The sequence below is a fragment of the Trifolium pratense genome, linkage group LG7 (genome assembly GCF_020283565.1).
Source record: "Trifolium pratense cultivar HEN17-A07 linkage group LG7, ARS_RC_1.1, whole genome shotgun sequence".
Taxonomy (NCBI): Eukaryota; Viridiplantae; Streptophyta; class Magnoliopsida; order Fabales; family Fabaceae; genus Trifolium; species Trifolium pratense.
The window spans coordinates 32,243,064-32,259,100 of NC_060065.1; the positions used below are offsets into that span (position 1 = coordinate 32,243,064).

The 16,037-nt window shown below is 32.2% G+C and overlaps 2 protein-coding genes across 5 annotated transcripts; one reads left to right on the forward strand and one right to left on the reverse strand.

The window, feature by feature from the left end:
* Positions 1–603: 603 nt before the first annotated feature.
* LOC123895501 (DEAD-box ATP-dependent RNA helicase 36-like) lies at positions 604–4,720 on the forward strand. Of its 2 annotated transcripts, none has more exons than XM_045945869.1 (7): positions 604–794; positions 1,974–2,621; positions 3,047–3,369; positions 3,477–3,680; positions 3,768–3,849; positions 4,053–4,151; positions 4,240–4,720. In XM_045945869.1, the coding sequence occupies exons 2-7, from the start codon at positions 2,037–2,039 to the stop codon at positions 4,495–4,497; spliced, it is 1,551 nt and encodes a 516-aa protein (XP_045801825.1). In that variant the 5' UTR covers positions 604–794; positions 1,974–2,036; the 3' UTR covers positions 4,498–4,720. The 2 variants fall into 2 exon arrangements, with proteins under 2 accessions (XP_045801825.1, XP_045801826.1); XM_045945870.1 differs by having other exon boundaries at positions 634–794; positions 1,977–2,621.
* A 1,693-nt stretch (positions 4,721–6,413) lies between these two features.
* LOC123895504 (protein PHR1-LIKE 2-like) lies at positions 6,414–10,923 on the reverse strand. Of its 3 annotated transcripts, none has more exons than XM_045945874.1 (7): positions 10,753–10,923; positions 10,376–10,617; positions 8,235–8,311; positions 8,097–8,151; positions 7,652–7,730; positions 7,483–7,552; positions 6,414–7,129 (listed from the first exon to the last, which is right to left on the reverse strand). In XM_045945874.1, the coding sequence occupies exons 2-7, from the start codon at positions 10,566–10,568 to the stop codon at positions 6,653–6,655; spliced, it is 951 nt and encodes a 316-aa protein (XP_045801830.1). In that variant the 5' UTR covers positions 10,569–10,617; positions 10,753–10,923; the 3' UTR covers positions 6,414–6,652. The 3 variants fall into 3 exon arrangements, with proteins under 3 accessions (XP_045801830.1, XP_045801831.1, XP_045801829.1); XM_045945875.1 differs by having other exon boundaries at positions 8,139–8,151; positions 10,376–10,625; positions 10,753–10,915; XM_045945873.1 differs by having other exon boundaries at positions 10,376–10,625; positions 10,753–10,915.
* Between the last annotated feature and the right edge of the window lie 5,114 nt (positions 10,924–16,037).

Sequence of the window (16,037 nt, forward strand, 5' to 3'; positions counted from 1 at the left end):
CAAAAAAAATTTCAAGTTTTATATCTTTCATTCATCCATTGTAATTTAAGTAAAAAAAAAAACAAAAATACAGAAAGAATATAAAATAAATACAATAAAAAGATGATAGGCTTAAAATAACCATATTCCAAAGTTTTATATCCTTCGTTGTAATTGTACCAAAAAATAAATAATAATATGATTAAAAATAGGAATAAAACAGATTATAGATAGGAACAAAACACAAATAATAACAATAAAACAATAAAAATAATAAAAAAAATTATATATGAATTTATACATAAAAATAGGACCAAAATATAACAATAAAAAAATTATAAAAAAATTTTAAATAATTTTTTTAATTCTTTAAGGGGCTGGCCCAAAAGCCTGTGGGCTGACCCATGACGGCCCATGAAAAAGTCTGACCCGATAAAGTCCGGCCCCCTTCTTTATGAAGTCTGACCCGTGTAAAAGGATAGGGCTAATAGACCGGCCCGATAGTCCGGCCCTTTTTGAAAGCTCTGGTTGCACACATAAAATACTTCAGTTTATGAAAGAAAAAAAAAAATAACCAATCGAATAAAAATTACTTATCAAAAGGTCTTTTCTTTTTTAATTTTTAAATATAAAATAAAATTTGTTTAAAAAAAAAATACAAAATAAAATCCTTTCAATCTACCGTCGTGATTAACCGCCACCGCCGTATTTTTCTAGGGAACCCCTTTCGCTCTTCGCATCTGCCTCACCGTGGCAGTCTCGCTCTCGACTCTCCGTCTCCGGTCTCCCTCTCCGTCTTCAGCTTCAGCCTTCAGGTTTGTTTCCATTTGTGAACGAGATTGATTGATTGAACTTTGATGATCATGCATCAGGTCGTTGGTTTTCTTCTACTGTTTCTGTTTGTTATGCTTTTTTTTTTGTTCAACTAGAAATTCTATCCTTTAAGGTGGTTAAATGGGATAACCGGGGTTCGAATCCCGGCTCCCTGCATATATAATGTAGCGTACCTGCCAATTGAGCTAAGCTCACGGGACGTTATGCTTATAAGTTATAAGATGATGACCTTGACATAACTTAGTATACTTACACTTACGCAAACTCAATTTACTAGTGTTAAGAATATAGTTTGTTAGTTACAGCTTTCATTAGTTAGTTCGAATTTCCATTAGTTTGTTAGAGTTGGTTAATCCCCAAGATTGCTCCGCTCTATATAAGAGTTGCCATTGTACTATTTTCATCATTCTTTTATCAATCTATATTCATTCAATTCAATATTAATCCTTATGAGTATTTTCCTCGTGAATACTCGTATGCTTTATACCTTGCTGACATCTATGATCTTCATCCCCTATGTTTCCATGATTTCTAACAACTAGTTACTAAACGTAATGTAAACAAACATAATTTACGTACACTTTTGCACACGGATTTTACATAAACATATGCAAACTTAGTTTTTGTATACACTTCCGTGAACTTAGTTTACGTTACGTACACTTAGGTAGACTCAATTTACGTCAAATTTGAGTTTCTAAACATACGTAAACTTGTGCAAACTCAGATTACATAAACATACGTGAACTCAGTTTAGGTATATACTTCCGCGAACTTAGTTTAGGTACACCTTCACAAATTCAGTTTACATAGTTTTTGGTATGAACAAGGACAATTTTGGCATTATAATTAATTTTTGATTAAATTTGGGTGTAATTGGATGTTTTGAGGGTGTAATTGATTTTCAAGTATGCATACTTTATTGGATTACTGTTCCACTGTTTTAATTTGCATCATCAACTGTTGTTTAATGTACTGGATTACTGCTTAATTGCTTTAATTTGCATTACCAATTGATTTGTGCATTGTTTAAGACTGATACAGCTGTTAAAAGAACGAAGGGCAGAACTTGAATTATACGATCATTTTGTTTCGATGTTGTTTTGAATCTTTGATGAAGTTATATATGACTTTTATTTCAATTATAATTTTTTATTTAGTACTTGCCGCTCTCCTCAATATTTTGGGCAAGATCCGCCACTGCTGACACCTCCACAAAAGTAATGGAGAAACCACAATACCTGGTGGACGAAAATTTCCCACTCTTCAAACCATCTCGCAAACCCTCCATAAACCCTTCTTCAAATATCAATAAACATAAAGACACTGCAATCCCTCAAAACATCCCTAAAGATACCGCCACAGCTTCCTTCTCAGATCTCGGACTTTCAGAATGGGCGGTGAAGACTTGCAATGAGCTTAAAATGCAGAAACCTCGCCGTGTTCAGCAACATTGTATCCCCAAGGTTCTGGAAGGCCGTCATGTAATTGGCATCGACCACACTGGTAGCGGTAAAACAGTGGCGTTCGCGCTTCCTATTCTCCAGCGTCTTGCTGAGCATCCATTTGGTGTTTTTGCTCTGGTGCTGACGCCCACGCACGAGCTTGCATTTCAACTAGATGAGCAGTTTCGTGCCCTTGGTTCCTCGTTCCACCTCCGCACTTCGGTGGTTGTTGGAGGACGCATAGATACGGTTGAACAGGCTAAAGAGTTGCTAGCCAGACCTCACATCGTTATCGCTACTCCTGGGAGGATCAAGGTCTTGCTCGAGGATAATCAAATTGCTCGTGTTTTCTCTAGGACTAAGGTAAATGGTCATGATGAATTTGGTGATTATTTTGTTTTGTTTTATTGATTGAGTTTTTGTTCTTGTTGTAATGTGCTAATGCAATTGATTTTAGGTCCTGTTTGGATAAACAACTTAATTACATGCTTATAGCAATATCACTTATCATATAAGTGCTTATATATAAACTATTTCTATGACAAAATAAAAAAATGGGTTAACTGATTGCATATAAACTATAAATTGTTTTCATACTCTATCCTAAAGAGTTTATGGAAATAAGCTGAAAACAACTCAAAAGTATGTTACAAACTGTTTCCATAAACTATCCCAAATAGTCTCCAAAATGCTTATGCCAATAAATAAGCTAATCTAATCAGGCCATTAAATGCATTGCTTTGTAAACATTATAGTGATTAAGCTGTACTTGACACTTGCTTTTGCAGTTTCTTGTCTTGGATGAAGCAGACCGACTCCTAGATGTTGGTTTTCAGGAGGAATTGAAATTTATCTTTCAGTGCTTACCAGAAAACCGGCAAAACCTGTTCTTTTCTGCAACCACAACGAGTAATCTGCAAAAGTTGTGTACGCGTTACCAAGATAAGCTGTATGCATTTCAGGCTTATGAAGGGTTTAAAACAGTCGAAAAGCTTACTCAACAAGTTATATTCATCCCTAAAAATGTGAAGGACGTATATTTGTTATACATCTTGTCTAAAACGAAAGAAATGGGTATTCGATCTGCCATTGTATTTGTCAACACATGCAGGTATTTTCTAGCTGATGTATTTAATTTTTTCATAACCAATTTTTGTTTTGTTCGCGACATGCCAAAACCCAATTCACAAACAAACAATAACAGTTCCGAAACTGCAGAGACTGTCATCGTTTAAATTTAATGTTACAAGTGCTTGATCAAGACGCTGCAGCTCTATATTCATTCAGATCACGGGCTCAGAGGCTCGAAGCACTTTATGAATTTAAATCAGGAAAGGTTCCTATATTACTAGCAACTGATGTTGCCGGCCGTGGTTTGGATATTCCTACAGTTGACCTTGTTATCAATTATGATGTTCCGAGGTCACTACTTTTCTTTTCCGATTTCACTATTTTATTCGTTTACTTTATAAGCATTTGATGAAATGGATTTCAACTATTTACCTGTAGGCTTCCACAAGATTATATCCATCGTGTAGGTCGTACTGCAAGAGCAGGTAGAGGGGGACTCGCTTTGAGCCTTGTCACGCAGGTAAGCATAGCTTTATCAACAAGGCAATTCAAACTTTGTTGTTAGTGGTAACATAAAGGTATTCATATATTTTCATGTGATCATGCTTTTGCTTGCAGAGCCATTGTTTGGATTGTTTCAATTGTGACGATGGCGTTTCATATATTAAATGAGATCATTAAAGGATTCTGATATTTGTTTTGCACTGATTTCCTCTTTTGCAGAATGATATTGATCTCATTGGTAAAATAGAGGGCCTTATTGAAAAGAATCTTGAAAAGATTGAATATAAAGAAACTGAGGTGCTTTCTCTGATGAAAAAGGTATGTTTTATAGGTGTAGCTTTTCAATCTAATGGTTGAATTATGTATTAGATTTTAATTTAGGCTTCTTTACTTTGATGCATTGTAGGTTTTTAGTGCTAAGAATGTTGCAGAAATGAAGATGATTGATGATGGTTTTGATGAGAAAGCGAAAGAGCGGAAAAAACAGAAACTGAAAATGCTAGCAGAGAAAGGATTATTAAAGGAAACAAGTAAGAAGAGAAAAAGAAGAAAAGGATTTGCAGAGAAAGGAAAAAAAACAGGAAAAAGTGGAAGTGGAGGCATTAGGATATACTCCTGTAATGATATGATAGTTTCCTCTAATCATAGTATTCAAATTTTTTAGGGTGGAAGATTTTGATTTGGAGTAATCTTGAGACTAATCCCTCAAATAACTTATGCAAATGGTGTGCAATTTTGTGTATCACAAGATATACTAACATTTTATCTTAGGAGTTGAATTCATTGTAGATGTAATAGTCCAACTTGAGACAAGAAATACAAATTTTGACTTGGTAAATTATTAGCATTGTTTTCTCCTTGGATTCTATATAATGTTTTCTTTTTCATGTGGTTTTGTTAGTATTATATAATTATGGTTTCTATTTTATTGGGATCATTTGATATATTGAGGAAAAAATAGGACCCATTAAATAGACTTATGAGGTAACAGGTTCTGACAATGAATTTGTTCAAGTGGTAAGAAATTTGGATCTATAAATGGTCATGAGTTCGATCTTTATTTATGTATGAAAAAATAAATTGTTGGAAGAAAATAACTCATTTTATGTATCTCACAAGTTTTTCAACGGAAATTAATCACTATGCATAAAAATTTCATAAACTATGATTCAGGAAGATGGTGCCAACAAGAAAGAAAAGAGAGGTATTTTCTCTATCCACTACTAACATGATTTTGAATATATACATTTTGACAAACCATAAACTTTATGTCATACACTTTTAAATAAATTGTCATCTCAAAATACACCTCTAAGTTTAAAAAATGTATTAGTATAGTATTTTTTAAGAAATACATGTAGTTGTTGAGAATGTCAAATGCCATTGATTAATGATATCAATTAAAAAAACTATTAGTGCCAAAAGACCATTTGGCTAACACAAAACCAAATGAATAATGGCCCTCCACATGTCACAAAAATATGCATTATTTGAACATACTAATTTTAATATTGTCTTGCTACTAAATATATCACATTGGTTATAAAATGGTCCATTTTGAAAATAACATCCACATTGGTAACACATGTCAATCAATCTTTTTCATGACAATTCCTATTGTTTATGTGATAATAAATTTTCTCAATTAAAAAAATCTAGCAAAATATGAGTATTGCTGGCTGTCAACTAAGTTCTTGTCATAATCCACCTGTTATTAGCATCATACAACCAATGGCAGAAATTGATATATATTGAAATTTGAGTTGCAAATTTATTTTTCTTTTTTGACTCATATATGCCAAGACTATTGATTACAACATGTGCAATTTGGTACTAAATATCTCATTAAAAATCTTAAAAACATCAAATATAGTAAAAGAAAAAAACATCAAAAAGAAAGTCAAGCAACCACTACTTAACAATTATGGGCCTATATTCACCATTCACACCTAAAAGCATATGAATTGGCTAGAAAAACATTTTTTTAGGGAAAGGTATTGATTTTTAAGTCAAACTAGAATACTTTATTTTCATTGGATCTCCTATCTCTAATATAGTGTGAGAAGTGACCCAAATATTGATGGTTCAAAATAATGCTTATCCATTCCATATCTAGTTATTTTTTAAAAAATTATGATATATATAAATTTGAATAAATGCTTAATTTGATCCCCCTACTATTTACCATAAAATGCATTACAGATTTTCATGTCTTTTTAGTTGAAATAAAAAGCTATAACATAATTAGTTATTACTAAGAAATGAAGGGTTTAGTGGAAAATGTACCAAAAAATAAAGGGGGATTAGTTGAAATAAAAGTTGTTGCTCATGATTCTATTAGATAGGCTTTCGTGTCTTCAACGCTACTTAAAATGATCAAGAGTTTATGTGCATGTTTGGATTGACCGTGAAATTGTTAGAATCACGACAAACCACTATGATTTTGACAAAAAGCTGCACTTTGGAGCTTCACAAAATCACGGTGTCATCATGACTTTGCCGATCTCAATGTCAACCCAGAAAACCACTATACCTAAAATCACACTACTTTTATATTTGAAGGTCACTAATTATTCAGCATGATGCAAAAACCAATTAAGATATCCATAAAATAACTAAAAGACACCATTGTGTATAGTCAAAGCTAGTTTTATGCAATGTTTAAAGCCATGGAGTAGTTTGAATTTACAAAATGGATAAAATTGATTCCTCATCTTTGTTCCTCACTAACTTACTAGAGGTAAGATATGAAAAGGAATGAAGCACAATGGTATCTCTATATTATGAGATATTGAACCATCAAGTAGAATCTTCCATGCTTACAAGCCGCCATACCTCGATATTCCAAGAGGATGATTACCTTGACCTAAATTGATGGCTTGAGTTTTCATCTTAGCTTCACTCCAAATCAAAGGTGCTGTCATTGAGTCCATGCCGAGCATTCTCCTTTTTCCCGCACTTGGAGTTCCTTCTAAAGTCAATCCTCCAGAGCTCTCGTGCGAAGTTAAACAACTTTCGGTTGAACAGTCGGCTCTTTGAGGTGGGAGAGTTGGAGGTATTTCTTCTTCCTGAACATTTACTCCAGCCACCTCAGTAGATGGTGGCAAGGAGTAAAAACCAAGATGATCGACCAAGGAACCTCTTGGTGCTTTATTTTCAATTCCTTGGAACTTTTGGCTGTCTGTGTCTATAACCGTAGCACCGATAAATTGATCAGCCAACATCTTGCACGCTCTTTCAAGCATAGCCATGTATCTTCGCTCCGCATCCTGGCGAATCTGCAAGTGCTTCTCTGCCTACAATGTGAATGTTTTTTAAATTAGTACTACAAATTTGTCTCGAGAGATGAGAAGTCAGATTAACACATCTATACACAACGATATTTTAGGAAAACTCATACGCAAAATAGATACATTAAATATACTATCTACTTTCCACTTTTCTTAATATATGTGGAAATGACAAAAGGATCTTATATAAGGGACAAAGATAGTATATTGATAATGTCACAAAATAAAAGTAACAAGAAGCAACCTATTACAATCACAATTGATATGAAAATGTATTCTAATAGCTTACCAAACAATGTCATAGAAAATTCATTAATCCATATTCTAGACACAACTTGAACAACGAAAATGAAATTTACCTCGACTTGCAAATGTAGTTTACTTTGAACCTCCATTTGTGCTCTTAATGCCTCCTTGATTTCATAACCCCTAGGCATAAATTTAATTACTCCTTCAATTTGGTAATTCAAAACCATCGAGACATCCACATGAATTTATTTATTTGCACGAATTAATGAAATTTCTTACTCGTTTGTATCGGAAGTAGGCAACTTTGGAGACGAGTTATCAGTGCTAGGGCTTTCTAAAAGATAGGAACCTGTCATCCCTACCATACATAAATTTTCAACAAATCAAGCCAAAACTATTCCAGAAAATTTCGGTATAACTACAATTTACCAAGTCGTGGCAAGCTTTCTTCCAATTCAGGAACAGTTATCCATAATGAATTGTACAAATTCAAAGAGTGATTAGTGTATAAATCACAAATTAACTTAGTTATCTACTTTTCATTAATATGGTACCTAATCGTAAATATAATCTAAGTTGCTACTGTATTATTATGGCATTGATTCATACTTCATGCGGAATTAAAATTTTAGATAACCGTTTCTACGAGGACAAGGAAATGCAAAAGAAACTGAAATGAGAGGATCGTAACTAGAAAATCTATAGAGGGGAGTGGCAATCATACCATCTTTGCATCCCTCCCCTATATCTTTTCCGGATTGCTTACCGAGTCTGTATTTCTGCAATGCAGCAAGGAAAAGTTTAACTTTCATTGCATACCTTAAAATTGGTTATATAGTATTAGTTAAGGAATTGAACAAACCTGAAGATGACTCTTTAAATGAAATAGAGTCAAACCCTTGACATTCATGGTCCGCATGATTGCTTTTGGTGTAGCTTCTGCAGATAATATACATAAGCTAGTCAGAAAATTGTATCGAATATCAATGATAATCTAAACATTATGATTTCAACTGAAACTCGATATAAAAAGAGTAGGCTATAGTAGCTACTTTGCAAACAGGTCACGCTAGGTATCATTTATAAACCTCAACAGACATTGAAGCCTCAATATATTGAGCCAAAATAATGTCAACTTTGACAGCTCATGAATTCATGAAAGATTAGCTTTGTTAGGTCCTTTTTTGGATAAACAACTTAATTAAGTGCTTATAGCATAAACGCTTATCATATAAGTGCTTATGTATAGGCTATTTATACAACAAAATATAAAACAGCTTATGAACGTGTCATAAGTTGTTTTCATCAACTCTCCCAAATAGACTCACAAGAATTTGTACTGTAGTACCAGTAAATAAGCTGAAATACGCAATCCAAGTTAGAGATTATCGGAATCTTTTAGTACTAGGTAGCACTGAATGTGTATTAATATATCAAACATCATAAAATCTCAATGTATCTTCATGCGAAAAGAATTGATTTGGCATCCCTTGTTTTGTTTCCTAAATAGAAGTCTACAAGAGTGTTTATTTTAACATTGATTTCCAAAAGGTAACTCGTCAATTATTTCATTATTTCAAAAGTGATTATTATACAATAGACAAACAAAGAAAAAAAATTAAAATTAACTATTTTACAAATTTAACCTTTTAAATATCCAAAAATCTAACCCAAAGGGCACTGCAATGCCCTTAAAAACATGAACACATCATTAAATGTGACATTAAGACATGAGACTGTCACCTTTAAAACCACTTTTCTTTAAGTATGACACTTAACACGACAGTTAAACTATGTTCCAACATCCAACTATAAGACAAGGTTCCGCTATATAAGGATGACCTCCAAACTAATGGGGAAAAATGAAATTTCCCTTTCAAAAGGACACAAACAAAATGGCGGCAGTTTAACACCTTTACCGAATCAATTGAAGAAACATAAAATACAAGATCTAAACACCAAAATAAAACAGCTATAGAAGTGTGTTCGATACCCTACATGTTCATCAATATGTCAACTTCATTGTATGATTGCATCAAATTTCCTCTATAACAACCTAACGATACTTTTTAATTAAATAAAAATGATTTTCCTCGGCACGTTTACTTCTTCTGCTTGCACTCACCCCAGAAGCTGAAACAAACAAACAATTAATATCCAGTGAAAAAGGAAAATAGTCAAACTTTATACTCGTACAACAAGTACTATGCAGTCAACTTTCAGCCACAACAGTTGCGCATAAACATCTAACGCCAGTTGTGGAATTGAGAATATTCAGGTTATCAACAAACGAATGTTAGACTTTAAAAACAGATTTTCATTTTGTGGACAAACTCAATCAAACCCACTGAAAAATGATTGATAAGTCCATAGTATAATCAAAATCACCTCAAATATTTTGACAAAGTAACTGTATGGTTAGAACTTAAAATTTTCCACCTACATTGTTACAATAAATTCTACTCCCTCTAGTCCTTAGTATAAGAAAAAACTTACTTTTTAGATACATTAGTTACTCAATGTATCTAAAAAGTAAACTTTCTCTTATACTATTAAGAATCAGATGTAGTACTAGGAAGAGCGATTACTCTTCATAAACAAAACTAATTCGATAGGACGAGATTATTCACAACGTAAATAACACCTAAACAATTGAGTCAAAACAGAAACAAAGCCCCTAACCAAACCCTCAAAAGCTGAACTGTTTCGTGAAACAAACGAGTCAAAGTCTCAAATTTTCAGCTCAAAATCATCTTATTTGATTCATGAACCAAATTAAACGAGCTAACTGTCTAATCAAGTCCACAACTAACTTCATAAAGGATTCAAATACATCACAAACAGTCAATTCAGATACTCAACAAATTTCATTCCAATTAAAGAAACCACATAAAAAAAATATAACAATAAAAAATAAAAATAAAAAGGAAATTGCATATATATATATAATATGGTAATAAAAAAATAAAAAAAGGAAAATTGAAATGAAGAATAATGACTTACTACTAGGACCTCCAAGCTGAGTAACAGCATCAACAAAACGTTCATGAAGGTCTTGAGTCCAACGAAGACGAGGTTTTGGATCAGCAGTCAAAACAAGACAAGGGTCACCCTTATGATTAGAGACACCACCACCTTGCAAATCATCTTGTCCAACAACAATACCTTCATGAGGGTGTATCAATCTAGGATACATCTTTCTTCTTCTTATGCTTCAATGGCTTCAAACTCAACGACCCAACAAGCTAAAAAGCTAAAAGATTGAAACTTTGTAATCAAAATTAAAGGAGAAACAGATCCAAGTAAGAAAGTAGTAACCCCATTTGAGTGAAGAGGTGAAAAAGAGAAAAAGTGATGAATGAAACTGAAAAAAACATTACCGTACGACAATGAAATTGACTCTGAAGATGGACACGGCTTTTGGGGATCTTGTCCCTTTCTGCTCTTTTTGATGAATGAACAAAGAAAAGAAAAGAAAAAGACCAAATTTTTAAGGCTTATTGTCTCTCTCTGTCTCTAACTTTGTGTGTGTATGTGTTTTTATTTTTCTTTTTCTTTTTCTTTATAGAGTTTTATTTAAGCATCTAACTATATGTTTGATTTCATTATTACTATTTATCACTACTCTCTGAATTAAAAATGACTATAGTTGAAGTTTATTTTTCTTTCTTAGGAAATATGGAAATTCTATCCGTGGAGTGTGAATTCATTTTTTTTTTCTTTCACTACCAGTTTAATTTGGTTCGGGATCAGTTCTGACATCAAGTGATTTTAGTCCCTTCCCGATCATAGTTGCGGGGATCGAATCGTTGTCCTTCTTATCAAGTTCAGCGTTAATCGCCACTGAACCAACTAACGATTGATGAAGTGTGAATTCAATTTCTTAAAAGTTTAAATTTTAACTTTTATAATAAATAAATAGTTACTATTTTTAAAAATTTTACGTATGTTATTAGGACGTATGTTAATACAACTATTTTTCTTACTGAGTGACTGAGTGAGAATGGGGCAACTAAAACTTATCCATAATTACATGTATTGGTAATTGAATCTTGATAGGTCAAATTTACTTTGTGTACATTTTTCTTCTTCAAATTCCTAATGTTTTCCTCTCTTCTTTTTTTCAAAGCTTATCATATTTCAAAGTCATTTAAATTAAGTTATCAAATTCTCTCTTCTTCTCAAATCTCAATAACAATGCACTTTATTTTCTACTTTCTCTTATCGACCATTCTCTTATCAAATATTTCTCTTTCATCAACCCTTCTCAATACATTTCTTTTCTCTTTCCGCTTAACCTAATTTATGTAGACTCACAAATATTATCTTTTTCAATCTCGGGACAAGATGACACCACGAGGAGGAGAAAACACCAACTTTTATTAAATGAAATGTTTTCTTGGGATATGAAAGGATAATGAGAAATAGTAATACATCGATGAGATTTTAATTTCCAATTAGTATGGATTTTAGTGAGATTTTGAATATTTTAATTAGTATGGATTTCAGTTCATTTAATACGAACTTTGATATTCTCTGAAAAAATATTGGAACTATAAGTAGTCTATTAAATGTACACAATCGCAAAACGACCAATCTATTAAATGTGTAATATGCATTGTATTCCCAATGAATTTTTAATATTCTGATGTCATTAATATGTGAGATGTGAGTAACTCCAGGTAATGTAGGTGTATTGTTTGTTTAAAGTGATTTTTGTATGATTTTTAATTTAAAAGCTTAAACTCACTTTTTGTAGTTATAATAAACAAAAAAAATTAAAAATTAACTATGAGGAGATTATGAATAACTATATTAGGAACCTTACCAAAAGTACACAAAGCAATCTACTAGTAAGTTTTCTTCTAAAATAAAATAGTTAATACACAGGATCGTGAGCCTAACTCAATTGGTAGGACATCACATTATATATATAGAGGTTGGGGTTCGAACTCCGGTCATCTCACTTATTCACTTTAAGGGTGAATTTTTCAGTCATTAGGCTACTTGACAAAAAAAATAGTTAATATATACTATTATATCTATATTTTTTTGGTGTAAACAAAATATTTATCTGAAGACAGAGGAAATATTATTTGTTGTTTGTCTGTCACTTTTTTCTACGTCACATTTGTGCTTTTATTTGGTCTGCAAATGAATGGACTCAGTGGAGTGACACAGTGAAAAAAGGTAAGAAAAGGAAAGGAAGATGATTTTCTCATAGAACAACACACTCAGCACTGTCACTGTACCAAATTGCAATGAATCATCAATTAACAACTTTTCTCTTCTTTTTGTTTTTTTATTAATACCTTTTGCTTTTCATTTTAATTAGAGTTTGGTTTTGTAGTTGTAGCTATAGGTCATGTGGAAAAGTTAAAAATGATGGTAAATTATGTGTTTTTGGATGGTCAACTTTTCACCTCTATTATTGATGTTCTATTATTGTTCTTTGTTTTGTTTTGGTACTTACTCCATTCTTTTTGATTATGTTTTTATTTTTACTTTTTACACATCAAAAAAATCAATTTTTTTTTTTTACTAATATTTATATTTTTTATATTACTCTTAATCATTTTTCTCTTATATTATTTACTTCTTTGTGTAATAGAGATATTATTAACAAACCAATAGTTAATATTGAATTGGACTTCATAATAAATATAATAAGGAATTAGGAACAACATTTTCATACAAATGAGACACAAGGTGAAGCAATGAGATTGTTGATAATGCTTAGTTGGGTTGCAGAGTTACAACTGGTTGATATGAATTTTAAAATGGACAGCAAACTAGTGGTGGATTCTATAGTAAAGAAGTCTTAAAATCAAGAGTTAAACATAATTCAACCCTATAAAATTGACTTGTACGGTGAAGATTATCTGGCACCTCTAAAGATTTCCAAACCAAAGTTGCGGACTTAGCAGTCCCTACCCGAGTCAAGCTTCATCCTTGGAAGAAGACCTTCCAACATGATGACCTCAGCCCTCGAGTCTCCTTTGCGTCGCATTCTTCATAGAAGCCGATGGGGCCGGGCTGACCCCGAAGACCGAATTCTATGGTAGAGAATGTTGCTTTAATAAGAATTTGGCTATTAGAGACCTTATTAAGTATTGCAAAAGAAAGGGCCTGCTGATAGAGCTGGGTGAGGAGGCGTGACTAGTTAAGAATTGAGAGTTGGACTTACCTCAACCCTACAAACCGGCTTATTATAAGGTGAAGATTGCTTCTTACTTATAAACACACATTCAGGTCATCTCGCAATCGATGTGAGACTTCTTAACATACACACTCTCTCACGCCCAACACTATTGGGCTTCGTGCGTGGATATAAACGGTGGGTGTTCCGATAGTGGAAACCTGATAACAAGTGGCTCAGCGGATCATGGAAAGGCTCTAATACCATTTTAATTTATAAATACATGATCCTTTCCCTACAAAACCGGCTTGTACGTTGAGGATTGCCTCTAATTTATAAATACATATTCAGGTCATCTCACAACCGATGTGAGACTTCTTAACAAGAAGAATTATGTGTCTGAACTTGGAACTATTATAAATGATTGTCAACACTTGTTAGCTACAACTTTTTTGTGAATTCTCGTGTTAAGTTTATCGAAGACGAAATATTGCTTATAGTCTAGCTAAGGTGACTCCATATTTAGTTAGTTTTTATGTTTTTATTGATATTCTAACATGTATTCAGTCTATTATTGTGAATGAAATAGGATAAGCTATTTGCGGTAAAAAAAAAAGTGTAATTAAAATTAACTTGATGTGATTTTTTTGGCTAACAAGATATTTTCCACACACAATTATAGAAATTAATTTTTTTCGAAGTAACTGAAACTCACCTAGAGGCTACAACAAATGACTTTTCATATGCTTCGATCAAAAATTAAACAATCGTAAAACAAAAACCCAAGTATCTATCACTCTTGCTACTTCTTGTTGGTAGTCCAGTGTGACTTTTACGATGCACAATTTGAATGCTCCAATCTCCATATTTTTTTACAAGAGGAAGAAATCCTCTGAAGTCAAATTTATCTCTTGTTACATCTTAGTCATTCACTTCTTTTTTGCGACATACCTCCGTACTAAAATATAAGAACTCTTGAACCATTGTATGTATGTCAATACATACTTTTGATTACGAATATATTTAATTCTCTATTAGTAAAAATTATAGAAATTTGATATTTTAAAAATATACATCGAAACAAATCAAACAAGATCTTATATGATAATATTTACATTTATATATATACTTGTAGAAAAATATGGTCAAAACAAGACATATGAATAATGTATTTAGTCAAAGAAAATCTTATAAAATAGGACGGAGGTCATTATTAGAAATAAAATAAAAAAACTTGAAAGGTGTAGATCTAAATCAAACTAGTGGGCATTATAAAAATAATAAATTAATGTTATCTACTCACTCCCTCCGGTCCTATATATAAGAGAAAGTTTAGTTTTTAAATTCATTAAAAATCTAATGTATCTAGACCATATTATGAATCAGATACATTAGATTCTTAATGAATCTAAAAAATATACTTTCTCTTATATATTGGACCGAAGAGAATATTACTTAAGCAACCGACATTATAAAAAAAAATAAAATTGGTAGGATATAATAGAGGTGACAAAGAAATTCTCATATTATTTTTACCGATAATAATGGATTTGAAATCAGTCCTCTTAGAGTCATAATAACAGCCCTTCATATTTCAATCTTGCAATCATTGAAGGATACTTCTCACCTTAATTATAAATAATTATTCAATTAAATAACTGATGTAATTTAATAAATTTAAAAATAAAATATTTATTAAAGATATAGTTAGTTACTTTAGTTATTAGATATTTAACCTATAAAAGTTAGTTATTCTAGTTACTAGTTAGTTAACTTATAAATAAGATTTATAATAGTCATTTGTACCTAACTTTCTCATTTATAATTTTATTCATTACCATTATTACAAGAATTTACTAATTTTCTCTTTATTTTTGTATGAATGTCATGTTTCTTAACGATATTTACCACGAGAGAAAATATAAAATATGAAGCACTCTGTATCCAAAAAGAATAAGGAACCACCACGAGCAGGTCACACTCAAAACAGCAACACTACCCAACTCCTTTCGTTTCTGCCACCCCCAACCCACCCATGCATGTGTGGTGATGACGGTGGAGGATACAACAAAACACGAAATTTGTCACTCTTTTCCAAGTTGCCATAGCTAAATTTTCAGTATTAACTCTAATTATCTTTATTATTTGAACTGCAAAATAATTATTGTGTATATTCATTCAATCTAATTTATCTCTATTTCTTTACTATTTTTTATCATTTACAACTGTGTCTGGACTAGACTAGAACTAGTCCAGCATCACATCCTCTTATTCCAACATGGCTTGCCCCACCACATCCATGTCAGCAGAATATGGTGGAACCTCTTCACCAAGATAAGAGTAGATTACTGCTCTACCCACTATCTAAGGATAATATCTTGGCAGTCAATCTTATTGGGCCTGAACTGATCCAACCCAATAAGAGAACATTTGGCCAAGAGCTGGGGGCTATATAAGCTCTCCTATACAAGAGAGTAAGGTAATACTATTCATTCACTCAATTACTTTCTCTCTCTTGTATCTCTA